The sequence below is a fragment of the Empidonax traillii genome, unplaced genomic scaffold, assembly GCF_003031625.1.
Source record: "Empidonax traillii isolate 1590-97213 ecotype Southwest subspecies unplaced genomic scaffold, ASM303162v1 scaffold481:size658601, whole genome shotgun sequence".
NCBI lineage: Eukaryota > Metazoa > Chordata > Aves > Passeriformes > Tyrannidae > Empidonax > Empidonax traillii.
In genome coordinates, this window is record NW_020955674.1 from 525,157 (window position 1) to 538,884 (window position 13,728).

At 43.6% G+C, this 13,728-nt stretch overlaps 1 protein-coding gene across 3 annotated transcripts in view; it reads right to left on the reverse strand.

Moving 5' to 3' along the window:
• ADK (adenosine kinase) overlaps positions 1-13,709 on the reverse strand; it is a 274,114-nt gene extending 260,405 nt beyond the window's left edge. For 2 of the 3 annotated variants that reach the window (XM_027896130.1, XM_027896128.1), the window contains exon 1: positions 13,580-13,709. In XM_027896130.1, the coding sequence (XP_027751931.1) occupies positions 13,580-13,647 (68 nt within the window). In that variant the 5' untranslated portion in view covers positions 13,648-13,709. Of the gene's footprint in view, positions 1-5,101; positions 5,140-13,579 lie in introns of those variants that run through there. The other variant, XM_027896129.1, reaches the window with a different exon arrangement.
• Positions 13,710-13,728: the final 19 nt, after the last annotated feature.

The window sequence follows — 13,728 nt, forward strand, 5'->3', positions numbered from 1 at the left end:
GAAAATGAAGACATGGAAAATATGATTAATAACCTTGATACTGAGACTCAGTAAACCACGATAGTATCCTAGTTATTGCTGTAGCTTTAAAGGCAGACCCTTAGAGCCCATTTCACTGTAAATAAAATGTGGAAGATACTGCTTTGTGAAGACGGAGCTAGAAATCCTGCTCACTCCTAACTGAGATAGTTAACATCTGCTTAGTAAAAACCTGTAAGACTGACTAAATACATCTGTCAGTGTGCCAAATAGCAGTGTTCTAAATAGCATAGCCATAAGTTATACCTATAGCTGGAAGACAATAAGAGCGAGAGACAGATGACAGTTAAGAAGACATAAGTATAAAGGGGATTGCAGTTGCGGTCACAAGACAGAACATTCTCTCCATTTTCAAACCTAAGTATTGCATAAGTTGTACTGCAGGCCAATGAATTAGGAACTCAGAATTCCCCAAGTCCTGAATGCAGATTTGTCCCAAGCTATATGTTCCTGTGCTTAATGTTTAGCTGATTCTCACGTGCTGTGAAACTCTACACATCAACAATTTTACACCTACACTTCAGAAGAAAACGCATATCATGGATAACTTCTATATAAGACAAGTATCAGCACTCGGAGGTATGGTACGCCAGAAAACAGCAGCTGCGCTTAAAAAAAATCTGAAATGCAGCTGACACATTGAGGTCACTCCCTATGAAAATGTTACTGCGTTCACCCAAAAAGCAAAACAGAAGCTACCAAACATTCAACAAGATGTGGGCTGCAGAACACGCAGGTCAATATACTTGAAGCAGCACAAGAGTAGCTTTGTATAGAAGTTCTATCAAGTCAGTAACACGCACACAAACTCCTAATATGTCAGTGGTGGCAGGAACCAGCACTTTTGGTGCCATTTAATCCAAGCGGCTCTTTACATCCTGCCCATTCCCAAGCTTTCCTTGTCCCACAATACTTTATAATCACCTCCATTCAAGTATTCCAGAGGCTGTTTGGAGGGTGCCACTTGGGATCAAGTTTTAAAAGCCAAGGTAGTTATCACTAGACTTGTAAGTATATGTTCAGAAACATTCCACTGAAATATTGGGCAAACTCTCCCTAAATTCAGCATAGTTTTTTCTCACGGTCAAATGCAGGCCATAAGAAATTGGCAGCTTTTCAAACACATAAAACTTTGACTACTTTAACTGTCTGATTTTTATGAAAAAAATCAACTTGAGTGTTATAATGTTTACCTATTTTTGCAAATAATAATACATAAGCTAATAACACATTAGCTAACATATACTGAACGCTAGCCCTGTGTTTTCAATTAACATACATTTCTACAGTTTTGGTTCTTTCACCCAGATGTTTGAATTAACAAAGTCCCAAGGTATTAGAACGTCTATTTTTAAAATTAGATATAAATGCTCCATCGGCAAAAAAGGAGAAAAATCCATACACTTCAGTTGTACTGGAGACTCTGTCTTTCCTTATCTGTCACTGCATTTGACAAAAATACCTTTATGGGCAAAATGGAAGAAGTCTAAACATTTTCTAAGTCACAAATTTTAAAGAGCCAACAAGTTTAAGCAGACATTTAAGAGGTTGGACTCAGCGATGTCAGAGATCTTTTCCAACCTAATTGATCCTGCGATCACCACTGTGATCAGCATTTTCCAACACAAGCTTTGTGAAAGGCAATCTGGAAAGTCCAGTGTTTCTACTGTTAAAGAGGAAGACTTGGCTGTGCAAATCGTTAGCATGTTCAACCTGATTAACCCAACACTGGCTACATTTCAGTGCAGTGCAAATCACTCTTCCCTTCTTGAGGGGCTGCAAAGTTTCTGCACTGTTACACTGCTGCATTTTTCTGTGGCACACCAAGAGGTATAGAGGAGTTACTTGGCTACAGTTTGTTCCTCAGTAAAAATAAATTAAAGAAAAAATTTAAATCTCATGTACTTTGCAAAGCCACATATTGTAAAAGCATAAAATAAACCAAATATTATGATCCTGGAGAATGCTAAATTTAAAAGTCTTCAGAGCAGGAAACTGAGATACTAAACTGTTATATTCTCACCAAGTTGAAAACTTTGAACAGTACATTTAAACATCATTTGCCTTACATTTGCTGTTCAGTAACACTGGACACCTGCAGTAACAAAAATTTCACTGATTATTTCCAAACAACCAGACATGAAACACAGTGAGGAAACAGCAATAACTTCCTGAAACGTGAGATTCCACAATATGCAGGTTATTTGGGCATCACAGCTCTGCAACAGGCACAGAACACATACTTAGGTACTGCCCAGCCTCCTTGACTCCCCAGTCTCTTCTCTCGCATGGGAGTATTAGTATCTCATCATCCGAGAAGGATGATCTTGCTTAAGATCAACTTGCTTAAGATCTCAACTAATCTATGGTAAAAGAGTATTTGGCTCAGCTCTTCAAGAAACAAGTGACAGCTCGTTCAGCTGCACAAATGAAAGGCATATATAATTGACTATACAATCAGCATATGTGTATATGCATATACATACACACAGAGTACATATATATGAACACTATATATACTTTTTAAACTCTAAACTACAAATAAGATGTTCATGCAAATCTAAAAGCTTTTTGGGCACAAAAATGCACTGTCCATCTAGCAGGTAAAACTATGGCAACACCAATAACTTTACAGAGAGTTTTGATGTACACCTCCTTTACATTCCAAACTCTTGACAACAGGTAATATATTTTAGGAGTTTTTCACTTAACTTTGGACTAGATGGAGTGTGAATTGTAATTAGAAGTTCAAGCAATGTAACTCACTAAATATAAATAAACTTCAGCTGTTAATTTAGACATTTTGTTCAAAGATTGCCAAGATGACTGATTTTACACAAATGGCCTGTATTTCACACCTTAGTCCTACCACAAGTAGCAAAAGTTATAAAATTAAACCAAACTGGATGAAAACAAAATAACAAATCCAAACAAACAAGAACCCACAAGAGTACTGAGCTACCCTTGAACCTTTTTTAAGGCATCAACAAAATTAACACCAACTGAATGATCTGGAAAGCTGAGTCCAATATCATGCTCTACTGCCGCAGGCATTTTTAAAAATATGGTCTTGATTCAAGCTGGCTGCTGAACATTAGCAGTACAATATCTATCACACAATACTGTTATCATCCCATGCTGCTGCGCACTTCCATGGATGAGCAACATCAAAATATCAGTGAAAGCTTATTATTAGTTACTGGCACAGAGACAGAGAAGTATTTTGGGCCTTTGGATACTGGCAAGTCAGAAAGCCTTAATAAAACATGACTGAGACATCTGGGCGTGCAATTGCATGGCAGAACGCTGTATGCCTAGTCTTCCATTAACAAATTTAAGATATGGTTTTGTAAGATCATAAATGTTAATACTTCTAAAGTATTTGACTATGCCTTTAATTGTACAGCCAAACAAGGCACCTTTTAAATCTATTCTCGGCATATCTGTTTCAGTCACAAAGGAAGAGAGTTGAATACTACATAACACCAGATTTGAACGTATGAAAAACCATTTATACAAGCAGTTAAAGCAAAACAGCAATAATAGTAGATTCATAGCATTTGACTAGTTATAAGCATCCTATTAAGAGCATCCTTCTCTCATCCCACTTACCTATGTAACATCATCAGAAATAAGATTATATGTACTATTAATCATAACTCGTCTGACACAAAAGTACCTAAGAACTGTTATTGCATGATTTCAGAGTTCAGACAATTTCCCTTGCATCACTGGTCAGCAAATCACTTTAGCATATAGACCTTAAACATACAAAGCTGCTCACATGCTTTCCTTACTTAGGTCTTAAGCAAATGCAATATTTGGCTAAGCAGTTACATATTTACATACTGACTTAGAGGAACATCCTCAGTGAAGATTTCATTCATTATGAAACTTTCATAGTCTTCTAGAGCAACACACTCACAGGTTCCAACTTTGAAGCCAAGCCTAAAAGCCTTGGCCTTATGTAAGCAAGGCTGTTGCAGGAAAAAAACTGTTCCACCACTATCCAGCTCCTTACACAGCTGTGCTAACTCCAACAGTTAAATACTACTGCAATTTCAGAGTTACTGTCTCAAACATAGTGTGAAACCTGATACTTAGAGTTTGGACGGTGGAGAGAAGAGATGGGAGAAATGCCTTGAATGATCATTGAACTTTTTGAGTTTTTTAATGTTTAATTTTAAGCATTTCTTTAGCAGCTGAAGGCCTGATCAAAGTAACTACATGATGAAGGTTACTTGTTTACTTCATATTAAGACCCCATCTTAAGATTTAATGTTTTACGAAATGAAACTGGTAACAGTAACTCCTTTCACTGAATGTTTAAGTTTGTCATTCTCCAGGGATCGCTGACAGGCTGACACCACTGCAGTTCCAACAGCGTGCCGAGAGCCCAGCCTGCTAATATGACCCTGCTTCTCGTTATACAGGATTCTTTTAAAATTAGGTTTCAGGCACGGCAAGCCACAGCGACAGTTCAGCGTTCAAATACAGCTGCCGGAGTCCCACAACACCCGTCCTCCCACGCCCACGGGTGGGACCCCGCGGCGGCCGCCCGCGCCCAGCGCTACCTGTGACAGCGGCACGGCCGCCGAGCGACGCCGCTCGCAGCCCCCGCACACCGCCCTGGGACCCCCGGCGGGCCCAGGCCGACCCGGGGCTCTCGTTCCCGATGCCTCTGGGGACAGGCATCGCCCGGTGCCGCCGGGAGCCCCGGCCGGGCGCACCCACCTGCCCGCCAGCAGCCAACGCGGTACCCCGGGAGCGGTGTCCCCTCCGCACCGGGCTGGGGCGCCGGGAGGGCACCGGCACAGCTCTCCCTCCTCGCCCCGGCGGCGCGGGCGTGCAGCCGCCAAACCAACTCGCGGTAGACGGAGAGCGATGGGACGAAGCCGCGCTGCCCCGCATCCCGATTACAACGCCGGCGGAAGAGCCCGGCTCCGGCAGAGCATCTCGCCGGGCGCCCCCGCCCCGCATGCGGGAGCGCATCAGCGCCCGCCACCCCTTCCCCCGGGGCGCCGGGCTGTGCCGCGGGCGCCGCGCGGGGGCTCCGCGTTACCTGAGGGTGGCCATGGCTCCACGCCCGGCCGCCCGCGGCGGAGCCCCGCTGGCGGCGGTGGCAGCTGCGGTGTCCCCTCTCCGACCGGCGCCCGCACCTCAGCCGCGACTGAGCCGCGGCCGGCCCTCGGCCGCCCCCCCGCGCGCCCCGCCCCGCCCGCGTCCCGCCATTGGCCGTGCGGGCGGCGGGGGCGGGCCCGGGCCCTGCGCGGCCGCGGGGCGCGGGGAGCCGCGGGGCGCTGGCGGCGGGCCCCGTGCCCCGGTGCGGGAGCGCCCGGTACCGAGCGGCGCCGCCCGCACGGCACCCCCGGCTCCCCGGCCGCCATCTTTGGTACGGGCGGGGAGCGCGCGCCTCCCACACACCTCCTGCCGCTGCTGCCGCCGCTATCGCCGCTCCCAGCCCGGGAGGCGATGGAGGGCGACAGCGACAATTGGAAAAAAACCCAACTAACCAAACACCAAGTTCAGTGGCGGTCGCGCAGAGGTGCGGGTCTCCAGCCGCACCGCCCACAGTAAAGATGGCCAGCCCTGGCAGCGCTGCCTCTCGGCTGTCACGGGGCCGTGGGAACCGCTCCCGAGGGACCCCCCGCCCCGGCTGTGCCCGCGGCCGCCCAGCCCCGTCCCGACACGGGATCGCTGCACGCTCGACACGAACGCGGTTTCATTCCTTTCATCTACATGTGCATTGGGTCAGACTTGAAGCTGCCCCGTTCCTCCGGGCGGGCGAGCCCCGCGCAGCGCATCCCCTCAGTGCCGGGCTGCGGCGGCGCCTGCGGACACCTGTGGTGCACAGCGCTCCTGCCAGCCGGACAGACGGTCACACACGGACAGCACGGGCAGAAAAGGGCAACCCGTCGCTGCCTACCCCTTTCCTTATTCGCCCGACACTCTGGCAGAAGTGCCGTGTCAGAAAGGAAAAGCCTCGGTAAAGCCAGGTTTCTATTCTCGCTCCTCATTTGGCTGACAAAGTTACTGCCACCCTGCGCAGATTTGGAACTTATTTTGTTAACCAGCACCAGAAGCACTGATTCATGAAACTGAGGTCAATAGGTTGTTTTTGCCAGAAGTGAATCCCGCGCTGTTAAATATTGCTGTGTCACCTCTAACTAAATATTAAGCTTTACAACTTTCTAATCATACAGTTATTAGTCCAAAGTTTCCCATCCTTTCCATCTACAAAATGGGAATATTGTAGTCAGAAAAATTAAAGCAAAACTTTCCGACTATTTCTGGTGTATCAGATGAGATGATGCCAAAATTTGACATGTTCATGACGTTAAAGGACCTACAGTCACATGAAGAAAACAGGAAAATTTATGCTCAATATCCAACATAGGACAAATCTAGTTCTCTAAAGTGGACACTTTAAAAATAATCATAACTTACTGATCTTACCACAAAATTATAAAGTGTGTCAGGAGTCCTGAAAAGTCAAATTGGAGTGGAAAACACATCCATGCCCTTACTGCTGTTGCAACACAGGGTGCAACAGGTCCCTAGATCCTAATGCAGGATTTTGAACTTTACTGAAATGCCAGTACTGTATCTGGATATATAATGGCTGTATCCTCTGATCCATGTTGAACAATTTATTATCCCTAGTTTGACAATTTAAGTGCTTAATAGCCAAACTTCTGTTTTGTACCTAAAAGGTGGGGGGGAGGAGGAGATCCCAACACAGCAAATAAAACAACAGGTATATAACTGTTGTTATTGTATATAACTATAGTTACATAACTATGTAACAAAGCTTGGTCTTGTTGGTTTCATCACTGTATCCTGAATAATAAAAACATTTTTTAAAATAATCAAATTGTAGATTCCCTCATAAATCATTGCCTGACTTCAACAAGCACATAATGATACGTAGAAGAAACTAGATATAATACTTTAAGGTCATCTACATTTATAGTCATTTGCAACATACAGCTGCATATTACAAACATTAAGCTACAAAGTCCAAATGAGGCACCATCAAATGTTTTTAAGTTTTTACCACTTCAGAGTTTTTCTGAGAAAATTTAACACCTTTTCATGAAATAGCACATATGACACCTCAAAAACATCTGCCAATAGAACTTTATAAGCTTCCAGCTACTCCCCAGTGCCCAATCATCTGGCTTGTACTACACATCCGCAGGTTGTAGTTCTATTGTTACTGACATCTTCGAGACACCACCTACCCCTACTACCACCTATCACTGTTTTTTTGGTCATTTGCCAGGGAACTTCTAGACATCCTGGCATGTAAGTGGAGAAACAGCAAGCCGGGTATCCCTGGAAAAATGGTCAGGTATCACTTAGGGTCATTCATAGATTAACCTAATGCTCGCGCCACAAGTTTGACTTGTAGTCACACATGTACATGCTAGGCAGCCTTCCTGCCACCTTCCAAACTCCCTCTGCTTGCATGGGGCAGCTGACCTTGCCTTCAAGTGATCTGGCTTTAGAAAACCCTGAGAGAAACATGGAATTCACAGCTTTTGAATTTAAAAGTATGTAATGCCTGACCAGGTCTAGCCACAATTTCTCTCAAGTGCTTCTGTTACTACACAATAGAGAAAAACGTGAGTTTGTCTACATGTCATGAACAACTATTCCTCAGGTGATTTCACTAATATGTCTCCTTTCAAGCACAGTATGAATGAAAAATGAACTGCATCCCTATCTGTTTGATAAAACAACAGGAAACCATGTGAGAACATTTAAAATTGTGCTTCATCAAAGTAGTTCATGAAAATCTACACGTCATGTATTTGTAACTTGTGTGTATCCAAGATATAGGCAATCTAGGCCTTAGCACTGGACTAATGCATTATGTTTCACGCCACAAATATTTGGTATAAATCATCCAGTTTACAATAGATAAACAAAGAGTTCTCCGTTAATCCCCATATTTCATTCAATTTCTTTCAAGTACAAAACTAAGGTAGATCTTCAATAAGCTGCCCACTCTATCTCTGTAAGACTGAAGGATGATCTTTTACATAACAGCCCCAGCAGACATTATAAAATGGGACTAGTGAGCAGCAAGTCCACAAATTCTCTTCCAATAACAACATTTTGCAGAGCTTGCAGGTATTTTTTACTACAGCAGTTGTTGTTTAGAAAACTTTTCTACAGAGAGATCTTAATATTTTCCAGCATAATTTTTTTTTCCTGTATGGGTTCTACTCACAAAGTATTAAAAATCTTTATTATTTTAAAATTTGATAACATCATGCCATTTCTTTTCATGAAGCTTCACAGATCATTTAGCTATAACAGCAAAGTCTATAAATCTGCTAAGTCTTCAGCATATTGCAGAGAGCTACACTTTTTTTCTATCTTATTCTTATCAAATAGCATAGCCCTTGAGACAGTTACACTGCCTTGGTAACACTGAATATGCAAGGAAAAAAATCCTCAACAACCTTTCACTGTAAATGAAATCCCAAGGTAGCATAAAGCCAGCAAGTAGCCTTATGTTACCATACCCTTCAAGGGCAGAACAGCTTTGACTGTGGTCAAATAATCATTATGGAAATGATTACAGTTCAAAGTGGAAAAAATCCCTTTCCCTCCCCTGAATTCTGAGTAATACCCAAAGACTTCTCTCCTTCACACAAATGCTTTGATATTATATAAATAATAATATTTTACGCTACTATTATACATATTATATAAATAATAAGTTGATATTTAAAGAAGGAGTTTATGTAAATAGAAAAGGAACAGCCTTGAAAAAAACATTCTATCTGCAAGTTCAATTTACTTATTTCAAGAGGATAAGGTTTTCCAATACATTGTCAGCAAATACCAATTAATGACCTTTAGATAGCAACCCACTCCCTGCTTCTGAAACTGGTTTTGTGAAATATTTGTGTACCATGGCTGTGTAAGTAACTACTAAAATTCAATATCACAACCTTGAATCACAAGGCAGAGTTTTACTTCAAACATTGCCACGTGAAATCTACCTCAGCAACTGCAGAGTAAGCAAAGGTCTTGTTCTACAGAATTTCACAGTGCTACACTGGGACCATATTCAACTAATTCTACATTCATTCAAGTCTCTTTTCTGGGCTTTCCTTGTCTGTTTATAAACAATATCAGTAGATCCAACTAGGTAAATCTGCACAAATGGTTTCATTAGTGGAACGAGAAGGAACTCAGAAATGTCAGATAAAAATCACAGGGACTTCAAGACCCAAGATGAAATAGGCCTATTTGCACTGGCTCTCCTCCCACAGGTAATCCAGCTTGCAAGCAGCCCCAGAGACAGGACTGGTCCTGTTATCTTCAGGGAGGCAGCACAGCAAGTCAGAGGTGTACATTTCTGCAGGATATCAGCAACAGCTGTTATGTCTAAAGCATCATTGCTCCTCAGTATGACTCTTCTGGCCAGGTGGCCTGCAGGTAACATCAGTAAGGAAACAAAGAGACACCAGCCGTGCTTGTGGTCCAGAGAACAAAGAGCCTTCCCACGACCTCCTCTTTCCTCATGTTACACCACTCCTTTACAATAAAGTAAGGAATTACTTCAATTAAAAGGATGAAAACACCCTAACAAGCTTCTCCTAAACAAGAACACAAAACTGAGGAAACATGACACATGCTGTGCAAAATCCCACAGGATTACATCAAAGGCTGGGTGAAGACACGCATCAACCTGAACAGTAATTTGAGAGTTACATATCTGAACAATGGAAACCAGTGCCTGCACCGTAAGAGCAAGGTACTTTCCATGCTGCAAGACATTCCAGTTTTGGATATACTTCTGTCAAGGCAACATGGAAGGGAAAGTTATTGCTGTTATGTCCTAAATAAAACAAAACTAGCAAAGTCTGTTGCTAGTGTCTTCAAAAGTATTTCTTTGCCTAATTTTGTCTAATTTCTACATTGTCCTCTGAAGAAAAAGTCTACTGCTTTAATTTTGGGAACAAACTCAGTAAAGTGCCTGAGTTTCAGAACTTTCCTCGTACTGAGGACATTAGGAGTACCATTATGAAAAAAATTAATCTGTATTTGCAGATATAAGAAATTAGAAAGTGAGAAGACTATAAGCCGTGAAGATGGAAACTGAAATAAATACAAACGGGGAGCAAGGTGAAATTTTTTTAAAAAATTAAGAGATAATAGAAGAGAAAGAAAAACAACTTACTAAATTCTAACTGAAAGCTTTGTCACACCTAATTTAAAATATTCGGAATCTTCTTCCATTTGCAAAGCATTGATGAAGAAATAAGCTAAATTAAAAGTTAGCTTATTAAAAAAATTAAAACCACATAAAATTAGCTATATTTTTACAGTCACTAGTATCAAGCTGTCTAAAATCTAGTGGAACAGTAATGATAAAGGACTGCTTTTGATAACAACTATTCACAGAGCATTTGAAAATTTATTCTGAAAAGAAAGAAATGTCTAATAATAACAGAAGAAGAATACTGCACTTTTAGGATAAAGTATTTGTCAAATTCAATGCTTACATTGTCTTACTGCAGATAAACTGATTTGTCCAAACAATCAGCCACGTCATGACTATTCAATCAATACAGCAGCTGCAGAACAGCCAGAAGGCCATAATGCAGCACAGGGGACTTTACAAGTTCGTGTGCAGAAGGGAAAAATGAACATGCATATTTCTATATAGACATGTACATGTAAGTTCAAACATTTCTACAGAGAACATCCAAATTCTTTTGTAACTGTACCAGGCTGTTAGCAGGAGTCTGGTTGCAGTTTTCACAGACTTCCAACACAAAACCGAATATAAAAGGACACAAATCCTTAGTAATTCTCCTCTAAAGTAACACCTCATGATGTTTCTAGTAAGTTGATGCTGCCACTCAGTGACAAGCCATTTTCAGTTTTTCTGTTCAAACAGTACAGTTGACACACACAATGATATTCTATGTCACACAGCAGAGATGCAGTCAGAAGCCCGAAACAAGGCAGCACACATTAATGGCCTTGCCTAAAGCCCATTGGTTTGTAGTGGGGATTTGCACCCATCAATAAAGACAATGCAAAACCTGCCTCCCAGCAGATGAATGTCAGCACAACGCATTGTTGAGCTGGGAACCCCAGTTTGGGTCTCGGGCTTTGTGTGCTGCTCACTGGGTAGCAAAAGCCAGCCATTCTCCATTGCTTTCAAACAACTGTAGCTCCATGAACCCGGTCAGCTTTGCCTACCTCATGAGGGAGCAATATTTGCTTTCCTTTGTCTGAAAAGATCAAAAGGGTCAAAAGTATGTATCCATGAAACCTCTGCGGTGCCACTTTGAGAGAGAAAATGATGACCAAAAAAAAACACAGGGGAAGGACACATTAGGTATTGTTGATGAGGTACGGTTTATGATGCAGAGTAGAATAAATTTGTTTTAAGTCATTTTTTTATACTAAAAAGTTTTCATGGTAGCCAAAGGAAAGATTCAGGTTGATATCATATAGGAGGATAAATGAAGTACATGACCACCCTTGCTGAATCCATTAGACACGGTCTTCTGAAGAGGTTGGTGAGTCTCAGATCTAGATGTTGAAAACAATGAACTGTTCTCTACAATCATCTCTAATTCCTGCTATAACAAACATAATGTTATTAGCTCCCAAAATTTTCCAGTGATTCTTCACTTCTTTTCTAATCCGTAGTTTAAGTGTTTCCAAGCACACGTAGCAATGTTTTGCATTAACAACTGAACCTCGTTACAAATACAACCAAGTGGTGGAACTTCGATCATTCTGGTACTTTCTGTACTGGCTTTTAAGTCCCACCACAGCACTCAGCCAAACACATTCTTGCCACTACATTCAAACGAGTGGTGAGGTCTGCCAAATCTAGTCCGACTAGCAACAGCTTGAAAAGTTCAACCTGTGGCCCACAATACACATTAATTTTATTGATCGCCAGTTAATCATGGCATTTCTCCTCTTATGAAACAGAGCTAGGGTCTATTTACATTTCATCTTGAAATGACTTGCAATAAAATTCGATTACGCAAGTTCTGTTAACGTTTCTCATGTTTTATCATACCTTGCAGAAGTAGTGTTTTCAGTTTAATCAGTTTTTACCAGAGCATGTCACTACGGCCTTTCATTTCACTGTAAAACAACCTTTAAATTTTTAACTCAGCACTCCAATAATGCTCTCAAATTTCTAATTTTTTCATGTTTCGTGTTAAAATGCCGTTTCCCATAATAAGCTTTATAAACAGAAACATTGCAATGGGCAGTTTCTTGCCCCACCTTGCTTTAAGGTCCATGGAGACAGTTGTTGCTCTTTGAAAACAACCTTATCCTACTGCCTGCCCTTTATTTGCTTTCAGAGCTCAGTTACCTTTTTCCTCTTCCACTATTTGCAACTTAGCTTGTCAACTGTTATTAAACTTGAAAAGTCACTCAGCTGCCAAAGAAGCAAGTACCCTGACTTTGACAAATCCAGTAGGATTAGCTCTTTCAGTAAGGACATCAGTACGAAAAAGGACTGTTCTCATCTCAGTACTGAAGTACATCTCTTTTATGCTATATTTGAGCAAGTTATTAGTTATCGCCAAGATCATTTTGAACCTCTGGAGCCTTATGTCATTAATCTTCTTCACACACTGAATACTTGGGAGGAAATCAGCTATCTTACAATTATATTGATATATGAATAATCCTGAGAAAACAAACCTCAAACTGCACCAACAAAAGCTGCTCTATAGCTCATTCTGACCATGCATCCTGCACTGAGAAACCTTGTATTTTTCTGCTATGACGAGTAAAAATAAATGACTCGTGTCTATACACGCTATCACTCACACGGGATTCAGACAGTGACATTATACAGCAATCACTGAAAAGAGGAAGCATAGTAAATCGCGTGGATTCTTACAATATGAAAACATTTTAAAATATTCCACGTGTCCTGAAGAAAATGTAACTGTTAACATGGATTTTTAGACAACCGAATTCCTATCCAACGGGGACAGAGACCCCGGCACGGGTGTTAAACCGAGGCGTTCTGCAGAGATTTATTTCCAAAGGGGAGGAGCGGGGGGTGACAGCCCATGCTGTGCTCCAGCGCCGGGGGCCGCCGCGGCGGGCAGCGCTGGGTTTCCCCGCACGGCCCGGTGCGGGTGCTGGGCAGCCCATCGGCACGGCCCGGCCCGCCCGCGGGGCACAGCGGGGCCCGCGCTCCCCGCGCCGCCCCCGCCTGCGGAGCGCCCCGCGCGGCGGCGGCTCCGGGCTCCGCCGGGCAGGGCAGCGGCTCCGGGGCAGAGCGGCCAGGGCAGAGCGGCCCCGCCGCCGCCGCCTCCACGTGTGCCCGGTGCCCGGCGGGGCCGCCCGCGCCCAGCCCGGCCGAGCACAGCGCGCCGGGACCCTCCTGGCGGACTCTGCCCGCTCCGCGGCGGCCACACGTGTCTCGCCCTCTGCCGGGGGCAGCACCGGCGGCACCAGCGACCCTCCGGCACCCGCTGGGGTTTGTTGGCGAAGAGAAGCCCTCCACGGCACCCGTTACCTCAGCTGCTGCTGCTGCTGCTTCTGTTCCAGCTTCAGCTTCTTGGCTTGCGGCTCCCCCGCTGCCATCTTCGCGCTGGGCGGCGTGCGGCGCGCTCCGCTCCCCTCGGCCCGCCCGCCGGCCCCGGCCCGCCCCGACGACCGCGCCGG